The sequence below is a fragment of the Parasteatoda tepidariorum genome, chromosome 10, assembly GCF_982258835.1.
Source record: "Parasteatoda tepidariorum strain Cologne lab strain chromosome 10, Ptep-v5.0, whole genome shotgun sequence".
NCBI lineage: Eukaryota > Metazoa > Arthropoda > Arachnida > Araneae > Theridiidae > Parasteatoda > Parasteatoda tepidariorum.
The window spans coordinates 4,842,542-4,861,318 of NC_141764.1; the positions used below are offsets into that span (position 1 = coordinate 4,842,542).

At 27.3% G+C, this 18,777-nt stretch overlaps 1 protein-coding gene across 1 annotated transcript in view; it reads left to right on the forward strand.

Moving 5' to 3' along the window:
• The window catches only part of LOC147802099 (26S proteasome non-ATPase regulatory subunit 3-like), a 38,036-nt gene that overhangs the window by 15,221 nt on the left and 4,038 nt on the right, over positions 1–18,777 (forward strand). Inside the window, exons 13-17 of the mRNA XM_087153006.1 lie at positions 1,584–1,729; positions 3,132–3,242; positions 6,106–6,195; positions 13,664–13,841; positions 16,195–16,373. Coding sequence (XP_087009132.1) covers positions 13,736–13,841; positions 16,195–16,373 — 285 coding nt within the window. The 5' untranslated portion in view covers positions 1,584–1,729; positions 3,132–3,242; positions 6,106–6,195; positions 13,664–13,735. The remainder of the gene's footprint in view (positions 1–1,583; positions 1,730–3,131; positions 3,243–6,105; positions 6,196–13,663; positions 13,842–16,194; positions 16,374–18,777) is intronic.

Below are 18,777 nucleotides of genomic sequence, written 5' to 3' on the forward strand. Positions count from 1 at the left end.
AAAATATTTCACATTGATGTTTCTGGATATGATACAATTGTCCTCAAATAAATGCTATGAGGCATCATTAACCCCAGATAACTGAACTTAAATCAGTGTTAATCTGTAACCAATCATTCGACTAATAAACTACGAATTAAAAAGGCATACTTTATTTATTTCAAGCTAATTAGCATAACGTAAGAAAAAGTACATTATTTCAATTAAAAATTGAAATATTATTAAAATTATCACTTGCACTCATGGGAAATGTTAAAAGTGTGCTATTCTCTAATAGCCTTCTTTTAGTATTTGCTTACATATTTTGCCATTCTGCATTTCTTAGATGAAAAGAAAAATTCTGTGTTTGTTTGCAGCACTTTTAGTTGTGTAATCTGTGGGCTTTTCAGTATTCAAAATATCTTTAATGTTGATTTTGATGGACTAAACATTTGACTGTTAGACCATGATTATTGTAAATTTCAAAACGTAGCAAATGTACAGCTCTTTTTATCACTTTTGGCTTACTAATTTTACTAATTATGAAGGTACTGTGAGTAAACTAGGGTAATCACAATATCAACAGGAATTCTCAAAATTGGCATGAGTTGATAGTCTATTAGACAAATGTTTAGTTATATAAGGTCAAGTAAACCTTTCAAGGGTATTATTCGATCAACTTGAAATAAATGATTAATGTAAAGAAAATAAACCCTTTCAGAAACAGGAAATATTCGTACTGTTCCTATAGACATGATGTGACAAATTTTCTATGTGTTGAGCAAAATGGAAATTCAAATGTTATTGTAAAATATTTTAAAAGGTGCATAAATTCTAATTATTTGGATGGACGTAGCAGATGAAGTAGAATCCATCACTGAGGGAGATCCGTATAATGATACTGTTAACATTACTGAATCCGACTCGTGATGTTCTGAAATATTTAAATTTGTAGCTTTATGATATGTTTTAAGAATTTTCATTGTGTTAAATATTTTGAAATATTTTTTATTAAAGTAATCTTTCTTATTCTTAATTTTTTCTGAACGTAATTTAAAGTATTGTTTCTAATAAAACCTTAATATTTTAAGAAAATATGATGAAAAAAAATACAAAATTCCCTTTATTATAACATATTAATAGTTTTTGAAAGGGTTGAATTGATACAGAGTTATTCATATCCATCTCATTGTTTATAATGATGCATCACTATTTCATGATCAACAAATGTCCAACTTTATTACTGATGTATTAGTCAACTCCTAGATTTTTGTAAACTTTTTGTGTTTAAATAGCCTGCTTATACACTAGGATATACAGTATTGTTATAACTTTTTATATGCCTTGAGCAATTTACTCTCTAGATGACAATCATACATTTAGGTAGTATTTATTTAAACATTATGTTAGAGAGCAATCATCAGATTTGTTTCTTTTCTATTGATGTAATTATTTAATGCCACTGACTCATATGTAAATTATATTTTTGGCTGTAAATAATTAATGGCAATACATTTTTATAAAATGTAATAGTTATTTATTGCCAAATGTTTTTGTTGTGTAGATTTAAAATATTAAATCACAAATAATATTTGTTTTCCAAGGTTTATGATGCTGGGGAGTTTTCGCTGTTGTGCTCTGCAGATAATCCTCGAGATGAACGTTGGATGGGTGGTGATTTCTTAGCTACTGACAGAGTTTTAATTTTTAGTGATAGTGGAAAAGGATATATGTATAGATTACCTTCCAAGTAAATCATTTCATATATTTTTATTAATTTGCTTTTTGCTTGTTTTATTGTTCTAAACAATATTTATTTATTAGCATGCTGCGAGGAAAGAGTATTAGTGTATTTTTTGTCTCAATTTCAATTTCTCAATTTCGTTCTGCTGAATTTTTTAGTTTCATTAGATAAGTATTTAAAGTGGATGTTTTTCTTACTGCGAGTGTTTGTTCTTTTATGTACTCATCTATCATAACATATAAAATTGTAAAGAAATCGACCATCAGACATGGCTCAAATTTGGTTTGGTTTTTTTTTCATTTAAAGTCAAATTAAGCTTAACTTTCACATTTTAATTTCTACATTCTTGTTGCAGAACCATAAAAGTTTTTTTTAAAGATTTGTCTAATTTAAAATCCTGAGTAGTAATTACATGTTAGTAAGGATGTTATATTTCAGGTTTTTTTCAGTAAAATATGCTGAAAAATGTAAAATTTACTGTAAAATGTACCCGTTAAATTTACTATTTAATCCATATGGAAAAAGAGTTTTAAGACTACCAATGTAAATATTTTCTAAATCAAGTCTATTATCTAAATTATCCATTAAATCTAAAATAAAAAGAGTAACATTATCAAAATCATGAAATTGAAAATGTAAAATTTCATAATCAGTGGAACAATTACTATTATTAAAATTTTTTATAGCACACCTGTGGGAATTAATCCGCTTATGAAATTCAAGACCTGTCTGACCAACATAACACAAATTACAACAATTGCACTGAATTAAATAAATAACTAGTTATTTTCTCATGATCATCTAAAGTCTTTAAAAATTATTTTGCATTTTGTTAATGTATATAGTGCTTAAAAATATTTTTTGAGTGCTTAAAAAGTACTTAAAAGGTGTTTATTTTTTGTTGAAAGATTTGGCTATGCACTCTGTATAACCAATTGTATATCTATGAATCCTTGTTGGTATTAGAAATTACTTCCATTAGAGAATCAGCATTCATAAATTTCCCATAATTTTTATATTTTGGACGTCCAGCCATGTAAATAATAAATCCTAAATAATTATGTTGTAATTTGCTTACATTTTGATGCTTTGAAATTTTTTTTCTCCAGCTTTTGAAATTTCATGGTTTATTCTAAGTTCACGTGAACACTATTTTTCTATACAAAATTTTAAATAATTTCAGTAAGTGAAAAAGAGTTACTTATGAAGGATTTCTGCCGAAGTACTATGTTCTCTAAAATTTAATTGTATCTGATTGCAAACACGTAAAACTACTGCTCACTGTACAATAACCAAATGTAAACTTATTATTTCCGTAATTGTAATTTTTTGCTGGAGTTTTAACAACTCCTTTCTTAAAAATTTTTTTAGTTAGTAAATATAGCTAATTTCATTTGTATTTTAACAGAAACTGTTTATGATGGATTCAAATGTAATACCTATTACATAAAGTTAGAATTAAGTGCTGATGGAATTAAGTGCTTGTGGTTCCAGCAGCAATAAAGCTTATGTTTGGAAAGTAAGTTTTACTTATCTCCCACATTTCTTTGAGTTTAAACAAAACATCAAGACAGGTGAAAAAGAATAATTTAGTTCTGGGTGTCAAAAAGGAAAACCTAGAGTTTTCAGGGAAATTCACAATCAGCTATGAATATCCATGGAGTTTTTGCAATTAATAATGATCACTCATTTTAATAGAAATCTTTTTCAATCCATTATATGGCATTACGAAAACTTAATTCATTGATGCTATTATTTTTTTCCCTTATCAGCAATGTAATTTTATAAAATAGTTCTTATTAATAAGCATTATTTCCCCTTTTATTTATTTATTTAAATTTAAGATATGCTTCTTAAAACATTAAATTGATAACTACCAACTCTACTGGTTTTTCCAGTAAACTACTGGATTTTGTCAGTTTCTCCTAGTTAACTGATTTCATAAAAATCCTGGTTTTTGTATATTTTAGAAAATTCCCTAAAATTGGGTAAATTTCCTTAAAAAATCCCACCTGCAATAAAAATTTTATGCAGATTATTGCTTGCTTGAATATTTAAATAAATGTTACTAATACATAATGAAGTGAGCCTCATTTATAAATATTAGTTACAAAAATTTTTTTGTTCCAAAATATTAAGTTTATTTTCATTCCGAATTTGCTTTTTAAATTAATTAAATAATCTTTTAACTATCTTTGATGAATTAAATGCCTCTTTACTATTCAAAATTATGAGTTAACATTATACATATAATTTCAAGTTCATTTAATTTTAATCATAACTGGAAAATATGATAGTTTTTCTATTTTGATGACTATAAAATCCCTAAAATTTCCTCTGCGTAAAATATTTAGTACACTTTGCGACAATTATCATGAAATTTATATTATTTCGTAAAATCTACTGGTTTTTTTCATATCCATGTTGGCAGCTATGTAAGTTATTTAAACACTTTTTGAAATTAGTTTTTTTTTTTGACTTAATGATAATGTATTTAATCTACAAAAAATAAAGTCTTTATTTATTTATTTTATTTTTATATAATGAAACTCTTTAGTTACATAATATTGAATAAATTTATGTAGAATATATTAAAATTTTTACATTTAAAAATATGCTGCATTTATTTTTAATTTTTTATACATTAACAAGTTAACTCCAATAAAATTAACTCCACAAAATATATAAACAATAATTTGATAAAATTAATTTTTATTCAAAGACTAAAAATGCTTCGCTTTCAGAGGTGTTAGATTTTATTATTAGAGGTAATTTGTTTTTAATACATACAGTTGGATTTCAATCATGTGCTTAGAAATTGAAATTTCATCTAAACGTTCAGAATGTGATGTTAAGCAATTTAGAAAATTTAGTTTTCATAAATTTTTTTTTCTATTACATATTACTGATTAGCCGCATTATGTTAGTGTATGTATGTGAATAATAAGTTCTTAAACAGTATTACCCTTATTTTATTGTCTTGAGATGCTTATGTGCAAACATGTGTATACATGACCTAACTCTTTTTTAATAGTTGTTTTGCACTCTATTAACACTTGATATTTGTTTAAATATACTTTAAATGTTATGTTGTAAAATAAAATATGTAATTATTTTAATACTATGGGGAGATTTAACTGGAGTTATAAGTTCAGAAAAGTCAAACTTGGTGCTCGACACAAATCTTATCGGTTGCTTCTTCCAGGACTGTAAGTAACTGGATGAAATGGAAAAAAAACTAATAGAATTGTTCTGCAATAAGTATCATAGATATATTTCAAGCTTAAATTTAATATTCCAGGAATTGACTGTAGTAGAACAGAATTAATTAAATAGTAATATAATTTATTTAATGCAATGGAATTTAAATATAATATAGTATCAGAAAACAAACAATATTTTCATAAATACTTAAATAAGAAACAATTTATTTATATCTGTTTTATATAGAGATTTAAAATCAACATATATTAAAGAGTAGTTTTTGAGTATTCATACTTAACAGTATTTGATTATTAAAAATTAGCATGTTATTTGTAGTTTTAATTTTTTAAGAAATTGGTTAGGTTTAATTTTAATAAGTTTAATTTAGTTTAAATTTTCACTTATTTTAAAAAAAGATCTATTAAATAGAATGGAAATTACTAGTATTATTTAAGCTAAATTGCAATTAAAAACTGATGAGGAATTTAAAAAAATTTTTTTTTCTTCTTCTTCCATTTATTCTATTTGAGTTAGAAGATACCTGTTTCTTATTGCACAGTTTTTTTCCACTGGAAGAAACTTGTCCCCCCCCCCTGGTTTAAGGCCTAATGTTTGTAACTGTAGTTGAACCAAGGTATTGATTTCAATTTTTCTCTATTTGTGTTTATCAATGGTAGAGCTATAAGTTAAAAATTATTACTGATGTTATTATTAAAATATGCGAATTGCTTATTGTAAAATTTAAAGCAATGATTAACGCTTAACCCATCAGAAATATCCATTTCGATTTTTGCTCATCCCTATTTAATTAATTAATTAATATTTGAAAAAAAAACTGTATTAACATCAACTGTCATTCACTACAAGTTTAAAATAAATGTATTTGAACTTGAGTGGATAAATGAAAAGTATTTTGTTAACGATTGAAATTTTGAAGAAGATAATAATAGGGAGAGTGTGAACTCATAGGAGGAATTGAATAAAATCTTCTCCTAATATAATTGTTTTAAAAAAAGTCTATAAAGTAAGAAAAGTTATATTTAAGAAAAATTGCAATTTGTGTTTTAGCAGAATTCTTACTTTTTAATTTATTTTCATAATCATGTATCATTTCCTCTTAATCATATTTTCTTAATCATATATTATCAATAATAGAAGTATTTATTGTTATTTAATAGGTTAATCTACCTGGTTATCCAAAATGCGAATTTCCGGGACATTCTTCTGAAGTTACTACAGTAGCTTGGGGATCGCATGATGTTACAAAAGTATGTTATTTTCTATGTGTATTAATATATGTCTTTCTTTCTCATGTTCCAGAAAATTACCTTTCTTTACGTTAAGGGTGGTAACTGCTGAGTAAATCGGTGTATTTTTTTTTTTCAAATATTTTTTAAAGAGATGTAAGCAATGAGCAAATTTTAACCCTTTCCCCCCGATTTTTGCTGCATTGAAATTTAAGTATTAGAATCAGTTTATGTTAATGCTGACATATTAAAATAAGTGTACTGTGAGTCTAGAGTTTTCCCGGAAATCTCCGACAATATATCTAATTGTCTTGAATATTGTAAAAATACCTATATTGTATGGGAATGAAAAATGAAAATATTATAACGGCATAAAATTATTTATTCTTACCAGAAGTTAGAATAGTTACCAGTCTTACCAGATGTTGTAGAAATGAGAAGTTGCTGTTTTGAAATAATCAAAACAAAACCTAAAATTTTGTCTTATAATGTTTGTATCACTAATGGGATGTATTGTCCCAATGGTAATTATGATTGGCACAATATTTCCCACAAAACAAAATGTGTCAAAGTTTCTCCATCTGATACTAAATAGGTACAATTGTTGCAGTTTGTCTACGATTAGAACTTCCCCCGCCACAAAGTCTGAGGCTGTCTGCTGCTATGGAAGCAAGAATAGCACATTTCAGGAAGGGTAGCTTCTCTTCACTCAAGGGCTAACACAGTTGACCAAAAAAAAAAAGATTACCTTTCTCCCCCCCCCCTCCCTCTTTCTATATCCCTTTCAAAATCTGTCCTAAACCAGGGGTCTGTCCAGGCCAAATTTAGTACCCTTTTAGCGGTACCTTCACAAATTCAACTTTAGGAAAAACGGTAGTTTCACAAAATACTTTTTCTTAAAATTTTATTTTTGTATCCCGTAAGAAACGATAAATCTATACTTTTGTGTTGATTTTTTAATACAATTTTTCATTTTTTACGAATTATGTCTAAATTTTCACAAAATAGGTACCTCTCAGAAAAACCTAGACAGACCCCTGTAAACAATGACCCCATACCCCTACATGAAATAGTTATACCTCGTTACCATAGTCACCCTCATGGGTCCAGATAAATGGCTAGGGGATTTCTTACTTTAGACAAACTATACTTAATACGAAGGAACAATTTTTTTTCTCCAAAATATAGTTGTATTCAAAATTCAGAAAATACACATATTAAAACAAAGTTGACTGACATGCTCACAAACAGAAGTTCGCCATTATGAAAATTAGAGTGTTACCAAATTCCTTTAGTCATATTTTTATTCGCTAATGTCTAAAGAAACCTGAAAACATAAAAACCCATGCAAAATTGGGATCTGTTTATCCATTAGAGAATAAATTTTGATCTTTGAGACATTTATATTCCTTTTGGGTCGAAAGGGTTAAAAACTTGATGGAAATTTTAGAGGTAAAATATTTCTTAAATATTCAGCATTGCTAATTTACAAATCTTCACTGTAAACTTAGGTGATGGAAACATTGCAGTCATTGATCAACTCAGTATTTGCAAGGACCAGTTTTACATTCTTACTTTTTCCTTTCAAAAAACCAGTTTTTAACAATTAAAAAATTTTGATAAGCAAAAATTTCTAAACATCATCATCAATGTCTGGACAGCCCTGGGTGGGCCTTAGCCTTCTCAAGAAGTTTTTTGCAGGCTAACCTTTTTCTTGCTGGTGTTTTCAAGTTTTAGTTTTTAAGACCAAAGTGTCTTTTTCTAGGCCAACTATCCAAATCAAATTCGGCCTGTCTCTTTTTCGTGTGCCAACTGGTCTTGCATTGAAAACTCATTTTGTGGTATGATCTTCATTCATTCTGATAACCTGGCCTGCCCATTTAATTCTTTGTCGTTTAATAAAGTTAATAATGTCAGGTTCATTATATGAGTGATAAAGCTCTAAATTTGTTTTTCTAAACCGCACACCATTTTTTAAAAATTCTTCTAAAAATACTCCAGGTCTTTCTCTCAAAGGTACCCAACATAACCTCATCCGTACAAGATATGGTTTTTCTAAATACGTGTAGTTTCTAAATATTTATGAATTATCTCTAAATATGGATAATTTCGAAACATACTTTCCCAAAATCGTAATGCTGGGTTGGGGTCAAAATAAGGGTTGCTAACTTTTTACGTTTTTTGAGAAAATTTCTTCCAGTCGTAGCTAAGTTAATCTTTTGATTTATCATTCTTAGTTTTGCAAAATTGAATTTAAAGTTTCTTTTTTCCTCACCGACTGCATGTAAATGATTCAAAAGTTTACAAAAATCCTTGCTTTGTTGTGGCTTCCTCGTGGTGAGGCTTTTTAAAATGTTGGCAAAATTACCGAAAGCTTTAGTTTTTAATTGTGTACTACCCTATAAGTGTGACTTAGAAGATCAAATCTAGAGCTTTATCACTCATATAAGGAACCTGACATTATTAACTTTATTAAACGACAAAGAATAAAATGGAAAGGCCACTCTATCAGAATGGACGAAGACCGTGCCACAAAAAGAGTTTTCAATGCCAGACCAGTTGGCAGACGAAAAAGAGGCAGGCTGAATTTAAGACGGATAGATGGTCATGAAAACTAAAAACTGGAAAACACTAGCAGGAAAAAGTTTAGCCTGGAAAATACTTCTTGAGAAGGCCAAGGCCTACCCAGGGCTGTAGAACCATTGATGATGATGATGATGACTACCCTATAAAAGCTTTTACAAAAACTGTAGTAGTTGATAGTCCTGCATATGTAGGTTTTTAAGAACCGAACATCTTTGTACTAAGGTAAAGACTTGCCTATTAAAGGGCATGAAGGAGTAATATCGAGCTTCGAAAGGTTATACAAAAAAAGTACATCAAAAATTAGTTATGTTCAATGTCTATATAGCTGTGCATATTTCAAGCCATGACAATTCTCTGAGTATATAAACATCTAAAAATAAGAAAATTTATCAATATAATAATAATGGAAATAAGATCACAGAACAACTGAAGTCAATATCATTGCATAAATCATAAGGTCAGAGAACCCTCATGAATTTAAAATGAATAAAACCACTCTAGATATAAAAATCCAAGACTTAATTATACTTGTACAATTTAAAACTAGTTAATAAAATAACTTCGATCAAAAGGGATCGTCAAGGCCAACTGGCCCTCATGAAATTATTAAAACTACTAAAAAGTCCGAAGACCCTTATAAATTTAAAACCCAAAAATTTATAAAATAGTGCACATTAAAACCAATCGTAAAATAATGCAAATATGTAAACTTGCTAGGATAATTAAGATAAGAACACATGATCAGAAACCTTAAATATCTCAGATAAAAACCATGAAAAGATAAAGTTAAAAGTTAAATCTCAAAAGGGAAGCAAAAAGTATGGTAATTGTAAAAGCAGCAGCTAAAATGTTTAAAATGTGCAAGGTAAAAAGGTTGATGGCTAAAGCCAATTAAGATCAGAAAGAGAGACACCCAAGATGGAAATCGCAGGTTTCGAGATTATGATAGATATGTTGTCGGCCAGAACAACAGCTTATGTACTAAAAGGAATTCTGATTGCTTACGCTTGTACCACCACTTCCCACATCCAAATATTAGTACTATAAATATTTAGATCTATTGGTAAACAGAAGTAATTTTTTCTCAGTAATCATTATTTAAAATAACATTTACAATATTATGTAAGTTCACAATTATTATGTGAGTTCACAATTCACTGCAATTAAATATTTTCTCTTACTAAACGGGCAGATATATTTAATACTATTTTTGCTTGCATCTCATTGTACACGAAGCTGATAAATTATTTAACAGATCTCTTTAATGTAATTTAAGACAGTATAATAATGTTATTTGTACAAAAATAATAATTGCAAAACAGTTAATAAGATTAGACCACTTTTCTAGATAATTTTATCTTAAAATTTTAATGCAGACTTACATTATAATAATAATAATAATAAAAAAAAATTCTTTTAGTTTTAAACTCTTGAGTTAAAAGCGTAATAATAATACTACTTGGAAAATAACTTTAGATAAGTGTTAAAAAATTATTTATAGAAAAACAAACCTTTATAACTTTAATTAATTTTATGCTGATGACTACCAAAACAATATGAAAATGATGAGGAAAAACTGTGTGTGGATCCTACCACGTGATTTTTCTGCCAATAAAATTAAGCGGTCAATTGAAAACCATTAGATTCTTATCTATAGTAAGACAATATAGTAGATACAACATTTTTCCTTTAAGTTGATTATATATATCAGGGGTTTCTAACTGGGGGGCCGCATCCGGCCCGCAAGGCTTTTTTTTTGTGGCCCGCGAACTAAAATATATCAGTTGTCATTTTTTTTTGTCGACAATTGTTGTAAAAAATCTATACGGGTTGAAAATACTTTTCTCGCTAATAAAAACCTAATTTTTTCGTTTCTGTGAAATTTAACATACCAACGGTGCAAAGAAATTTTTTTTTCAGGTTTTGCACCCAAGAAAATATTTATTCAAATACAAAAATAATCGTGTATGTTTATCTTTTTTATTTCATTTTTTTTTTGTATTTTGTGAACATAACTTAGCATGTGCGTATCAGAAATTTTCTCGAAGAAATTCTCCAATTTAACTTTTTGAAACCACTCATTTTGGGCGAAAATATTTTCACACACATTTGTAAATTTTATATTTAAAATGTAAATATCTATACTCTGGTGGTTGCAGCAGACAAACCTCAATTTTCTCATTGAATATTTTGTGTGCTACTATGTAAGTTTAATACCTTAACATTTAGATATCTGTTGCACATTAATTGTTTAATACATCGGTGCACATTAGGTTATTGTAGTCCGAATTTTTATTATTTATTTAATGTTTTTTAATTAAATATTTTTAAAAATCTACTTCTTATTTTAATTTGTAATTCAATACTTTTGTTTTGTACAACTTGGTAAAACTCTGACAGTAATATTTAATGTTCCTTCAAACATAAAAGCATCCTACAAAAAATTTTGATAAAGTTGCGGCCCGCCATTTGATTTGTGTTTTTAATTGTGGCCCCCGGCCTCATGCAAGTTTGGAAACCCCTGATATATATGATGTAAAATTATAAAAGATTGCATAGCATTCATTTTTTATATGTAGTTAGTTTATGAAAATAGAAAACTTATGGTATAGTATTCTGCTTACAACATAAACATATTTAATCCTTTTTAGATTTAAAAGTGTAAATAGCATTTAGCTCTAGCCTTTAATTATTTATTATTTCTAGTAAGCAAGCACATGTTCTGAACTTCTTTTGTTATAAATTAAATACCCAAACTTGAGGATATGTATAGGGTGATAATATATGTTGGCTTATTATCATGTGTTTGCATCTAATATATTTAGCACTGTGGATAAAGTAATCGACCAATTTTATTACTGAAAAAATTTATTTAAAGATTTTAAAGAAATATATAGTTGCAGTTAATATTTTAAAATTATTAATGGATACTAAAATTTATTTGAATTTCATATTAACTCACAAAAATCAGGGATTGTACATGGAAAATGAAAATTTTTGCTAAAAATCTGTAAGAAGAAGTTAATAGCCTAAAAATATTGAAATTTTTAGGACTTTTTGAACGTCGTATTCTTTTTTATTAATTTGTTTCGTACAAAATTGTTCGTATTTCTTCCCTATATTGAAGTTTTATAAAAATGTATTAATTGTAATATTTTAATAATTTTTTAAGATGCAATTATTATTAAGATGCAACAATTATTATGAGAATTTTGAGTTATTTTGTGGATGAAAGCTTTTAAAACTAACTATTTCAAGGCATGTGGTTGGTTTACAATAAACAGATTTTTGTTGAAAATTCTTAAAATTTTTGAATTCTTCAGGGTTGCCACAGGCGACTAAAATGCAACAATTTTCAGCATGAGGTGACTATGGCAACTTTTTGTGCCTGAAAAGGCTAAAAAAGCAACTATTTTCAGGAAAATGAGACTATTAGGAGATTTTTCTGTACTCCTAGCAATGTTTTTTTTAGCATAAATTGGGTTGAAAACCTGCAACCCTGCGAAATCTTCTGAACACACTGAATTTCTTTTCTTGAAAAATAAAAAATGTAAAGTAAAAATAATAAAATTTAAAAAAATTAAATAAATAATTAAAAAATGAAAAATTTTCAATTGCAAATTTGAGTCATCACTTTTTAATGCGTTCAATTTGCACAGATTCTATCGTAAGTCTATTTCGTTTCTCGATCGCCTTTTCAACTGTTTTTGCTACAAAATTCTGCACGATTTTAAAAAACCCAATTTTTAATACGATATTACAATGCATGAGTTTTTAATTTGAGTAATCACTTTTCACAATATATATATGCTAAATCAATTATGGTAAAAGGGAAAACTTCTCAGAATAAGTGTTTTTTTTATGTAAAAATTTAGTGCTAGAACACTAACGTTTATAAAAAAATGATCTTATTTACCACCAACTTGACAAAATGGATCATGGTGTATGACAATTATGTCATTTAATAAAATTTTAGTCTTATTTTGGTTCTTATTTAGGCAACTATTCTCATAGTTTTTGGCAACGATTTTCATGCTCTAGGCTTCTAAAAGCAACTATTTTGTTCATTTATTTTCTGTGGCAACCCTGGAATTGGAGTTCTTTACTTTGAGGGATTTCATAGCTTTCTTCAAAGTTGACTTATTGCATAAGAAAACTTGCATACTGGTTTAAATTTCAGTGATTAGATTTCCGTATTGTAATCTATCGGAGAATAATCAATCGCTAAGTCTTGGCAGTTTCCGGTGAGCTACCCGCGAGATACTAAATGAGAACATGATAGAAAGGGACCAACTCGAAAGGTATAACTCTAAGCCACCCCCAAGCAAACAACGTTTTTTTTTTTTTTTTTAATTTGCAAGTTTAAAATCTATTTGGCACCTTGGCCATTGCAGTTGGCGCTCCAGATCCTGATATGGAAATATTCCCAGTATTTCATCATTCAAGTTGTAGGTTAGTTTAAAATTTATAAGAATTAAATATTTAAGGATCCTAATTGTTTATCAATATAAAAACTAGATGGTAATATTAAATTATAAATGCTTGGTTAAATTCATCATCTGGTGCATTCCTAATTTTCAATAATATCGTGGTTCTTTTCAACCACTTTCTGTTTTTTTTAAATTTAAAGTCCTATCAGCGTTTAAAAATACCTAAGTACAGGTAAACATAACATCTATAGAGATCTCACTGATTTTTATAAACATAGTACTTTATGATAGGTTTCTATTGCTGCAATTAATATTTTATTTGTGGGGTTGCAGGTTTGATATAAGTTGAATCTTTTAAATTCATTATGTTAACCATGTATGAAAAAGTTTAAATAAATTTTAAGTATTTTGTCGTTTTTTTTTTTTTTTTTTAGTTTTTCAATTTTAAGAAATAAAAATTCTTAATGTTTCAGGCACAAGACATCAAATGTTGTATTACTATAATGTAATGACTATATGGTTACTTTTTATTTTTCAATATAGTAATGGCAATTCAAGACGTTGACCTTGAAATGACTTCAGAGGATGCAGATAATGCAGCTGAGAAAGAAAAGGCTCCCAAAGTTGATCTCGAAGCTTTATCACTGGCTGGTAAAATAATTTTTTTCTTTAGTTTTTTTAAACTGTTAATTTTAATATATCAATTTGAAAACACTTGGAATAGTTTATTGTCAAATATTTAAAAACTTATGACCTTTTGTCTATATGTAACAATATTTTTTTGTATTTCTGTTTGCATAATTTCATTATTACTGATAGTGTTTTGACTCTAACATGACTATTTTATGAGGTTTTTTTAAATTTATTTTATTAACTTCTGAGTAGGTATGAGTTTAAACAGACAACTTTTAATATTAGGTAGGAGTTATTTAATTTATAAGTGCATAATTGTAAAAATCTAAACTATCAATAATGAATTACTTGTCTATTATATATACTGTTGTTGTCATATGCCAATTTCCAATACTGACAAGCCACTTTTAAGGCGAAAGGTACATGCTTCTTGTTTTCCAGTTGTGCCATCTGGGGCTAAGAATTCTGCCATGCAGATATGTCCTAACCCGTTTTACAGGGAGGACACATTCATACACCATTCATCCGCAGGTTGTAATTTTGACCTAAACCAGAGCCTGTCACCCTTTCGTACAGGGGGGTGGGTGGAGTGGAACTCATGACCTTTAGGGCATGGACCCAACGCCCTTCCAACCAGGCTATCACGGCCTTATATATACTATATGGTGATGCCATCAGAGGCATTATATATTTCTTAAATTTTAAAATTTCAATTGAACCACTTATTTAAATTTCAACACATTTTATCAAAAATAGTTATAAATATTTTATTTTCTTAACAATCAATGTAGTGGCTAACTTTTTAATTCAAATACAACTGTAAAACTCATTAATTCAATGTGCAGGTTCTGCCACTGTTCCATTATCTGTGCCTTTTACGGATGTTAAACTGCATGTTTGAAAATTTATAACATCGTTATGGCAGCAAAGGTGGGATCTCCAAACTCTCAATAAGCTACATAGTGTTAAAACCAATTTGGACCATTTGCCTGTTCTGCACCTGCGTAGTTCAGACATTAAACTCACTCGACTGCGAATCGCTCACACCCGGTTAACACATTTTCATCTGCTGTTCGGAGAACCTCCCCCAGTACTTGTAACGTTCCTCTCACAATTCATCATATTTTAATAACGTGTCCATGTTTTAATCAACATCATTTAAAGTTATTTGGTAGTTCCCTTTTATGCATTCAAGATTTGTTGGATGACATTCATCATCCTAACATTTTTGCATTTTTACGTGTCGTTGGCATTTTTAACAGCATATAAAAGTCTTAACACATCTACTGTTTTATACACTCTTGTAAATATCTTACCACCTTTGTACATTTTACTCACTTCATGCTTTTTATACTGTATTCATACTTTTTATCTGGTTTTATTCATACCTTTTATCTGATTTTAATTAGATTATCTTGTCTTAATCACCCACTAGTACTATTTTATCAATTATAATTGTGATACAATTAAATTTTGCATGCACCTAGGTTTTTAAATGAATTTACCGTATTGTTTGGCGCAGCATGTCCTCATCTGGACCTTGCGCCACTAAACCCTACATTCAATTCAATTCATTAATTCAATGTCATAACTGCAATGAGTATCATATTCTATTTTTAACTCAATATTCTTTAAGCTACTTTATTTCTCTTAACCACAAAAATCTTTCAGTTAAAGGGGTATATTATTTCTATCTTTTTTTGTGTGTGATTAAGATGTATGAAAATTATTTTATATTAATAATGCAGGGTTAACTTTGTAAGGTTAACTTTGGGTTAAAATATTTAGTATGTTTTAAAACAGTTAAAATTTCTATTTTTAAAATGAACTGAATTTTTCCTTTGTCAGTTAATATTTTTATTGCACTATATTTTGATACGTAATAATCCTTCATATAATTACCACTTAATATTTTTTCTTTCAACATTTTTAACTTCTCAGTTTTCAATGTTTACTTAATTTAACAAATTTTGTTATTCAAATTTACAAAATACACAATAAAAATATTTATTGTTAGTTCATTAAATATCGAAATCGATTGAATGTTCAATGGATAAGATTAGAATATATTCTTAATAAGTGATTAATTCAGCTGCAACATTTATTTATGATGTCTTTCTATGCAATATTTGTTTATAAAGTTAAATGTATTTCTATATAATGTCTACATGTGATTAATGTAATGTAAGTTAAAACAAGTATTTTAAAAATTTAATATTTTTTTCACAATAAACAATAATAAATTGATATAGAAGTTTAATAGACATACATATGAATACATTATTCTTATATACCTATACGATTTCAGAAATTTAGAGCAGGTCAAAAGTTTGATAATTAATTTTTAAATAAATATCTCCTTTTGTTTTAGATATAAAGGAACACCTGGTTTTCATAGAAAAGTCTGTAAACTCAAAAGAGCCAAGATTCATTCTTAGAGTTGTAAGAGCTCTTGTGTCTATCAGGAAGCGCTTAACACCAAAGCGTAAAGTCTTTTTTATTGCTCATTCGTCTCAACAAAAAGATGTACTGCTTGGTTTCATGAATGAGGTAAGTTTTAAATTTCATTGATACTGAATTTCTTTATGTTTTAAATTTAGTTTACAATTTTATTTGAAACCAGTTAATATTTTCTTTACTTGGTCGCTTCTTTATTACATTTTTATGAAAACAAAATATTTTAAAAAAGCAATTATATTTTCTAATATTTTATTATTCTAAGTATTACATTTACTGTATTAAATGTTTCAAATATTTATGCAATCTTGTTTTTATTATTATTGGAAATACACTTTATTATGGGCAAGAATAAGTTTTGCCATTGTAATAGTACAAAATGAATAATGTCGATTTTTATATTTGTAAATTTTAATAACTGTAATAAACTGTTAAATAAATTGTAAGCAACTACATACTAAAATTTGCAAATATCTGACTAATTTTGTTTACTTTCTGAACTGTGTTGCATAACTTAATTGAAAAAAATTTTTTGGCATCTCTGCATTTATAATTAAATATACTAAAATATACCAAAATAAGATTTAATTCATCTATTTTTTTCTTTGCTAAAAAATTTTTTGATAAATTATATTTTAATACTGATAAATTTTGTTTTTGCACTGCATTATATAAGAATAAATAATGCAATATTAAAAATAATAATAAACTTTTTTAATAAAACAAAAACTTGTCCTCATTTTGCCTGTTCAAAAATTAACCTTTCATTTTTCCCAATATTTTTTTTAAATCGTGACATAATTTGAATAAAAGGGTTTTGGGCAGTTAAAGACAAACTGGTTTTGGACAGGAGGGTTTAAACTGTGGATTAATCCATTCTGTCCTAAGTCTTGCCAACTCTGATGAGTTTATTAAGATTTATTTTTAGTTTACTTAATTTTTTAGAAATATTTTATTCATTCAGTATAATCTATATTAATCTTGTAAGTGTTTTTGTTAATTTACATTTATAAATAATTTTTATTTAAACATAAAAAATTCCGATAACTTTACTTATCCTCTACAACCAATAAGTTTTACTAATTGTAATTTTGAATCATTCTTTCATGTAATTGAATAAAGTAATTGTTTTATAAAGTAGAAGGAACAAGTCAAATGTATTTAAAATTGTGTGTAACATTTTCTTATGGTGACATATATAATTAATTTTGTGGTGACTTATATAATATAGTTTTTTTTTCTTTCCAGAAACTAGTTATTTAGAAAATATTTTTGCTTTTTGTTAATTTTATGTAGATGAAAAACTTTGGAGGTAGCTGCAATCGGGAAAATATGGTCGTAATAATTTTACTTTTTCCATATTTCGCGTATCTCGAGAAATTTTTCAGCGTATTTAAACATTTTTGCACACAATTATAAAAATAATTTATTCAAAGATGATTCCATACTACAGGGTGCGTACAGACTCCTTATACTCCTTAGAAACTCCTTGAAAATAAAAAAAAGTCTCCAAGGAGTACTTGGATTTCTAAGTTAGTCCTTAGAAACTCCTTAGATTATTGTGTTGCATAGATGAACATACTAAGTACGCTGATGAATTTGCTGCCCAAACAGGAAAACTAAATTATATGACTTAGCCGTCAAAATCTAATAGTTTAAGAAAAATTTAAGAGAAAAAAAAAATTATTGCAAGAGTTAGAAGAAAAAAATAACAGCAAATAATTTTAATTTTACATGTTACAAGCAAACCTAATTAATAATTTTCTATGATTTTTTTTGTATAAAATGCCTTAGATTTTCGTACGTATTCAAATTTAGAAATATAAGATTGGTAGGTTTGTATGTTAATCTTTAACATCTGTACTTTAGCAAGATTTATTAAAATAATTGAACCTGAAAAATGTATTTATGTGTAAAAATGATAACTTTATTTTTCTTGATGAAGTTTGACAAAGTTAAAATTTATTTCAAAAGGGCTAGAAAAAAAATATGCAAACTAAACGTTTTTGAAAGTTCCTTATAATAACTGTTTTTTAATTTAAAAAAAACTGTCTAGTTATCTTTTACACAAAGATTTTTAATTTTTGATTAGTCCTTAAAATTTTGGACTTCTTGGATACTCCTTGGATTTCTTCTTCTGATCTCTGTATAAACCCTGCATACAAAAAATAAATTTTAATTAATATTAATTATTTTATTAACTATTAGTTGAAAAATTTAGAATTATAAGGTATAAAATTTTTTACATCATTTTAAAGTATGTAATTTTGCATCACAAAATACAAAATTGGAGCAAAACCGGTTGAATAGTTTCTGAGAAATCTAATTTTAAAAAACCTGTATATTTAAAATTTGATTTTTCACGAACTATTCACCCAATTTCGCTAAAATATTTTGTATTTTGACATGATGTAAAATACTTTAAAATGATCTAAAAAATTTTATATCTTACAATTCAAAATTTTTTAATCTATTATTTGATAAAATAATAAATAGA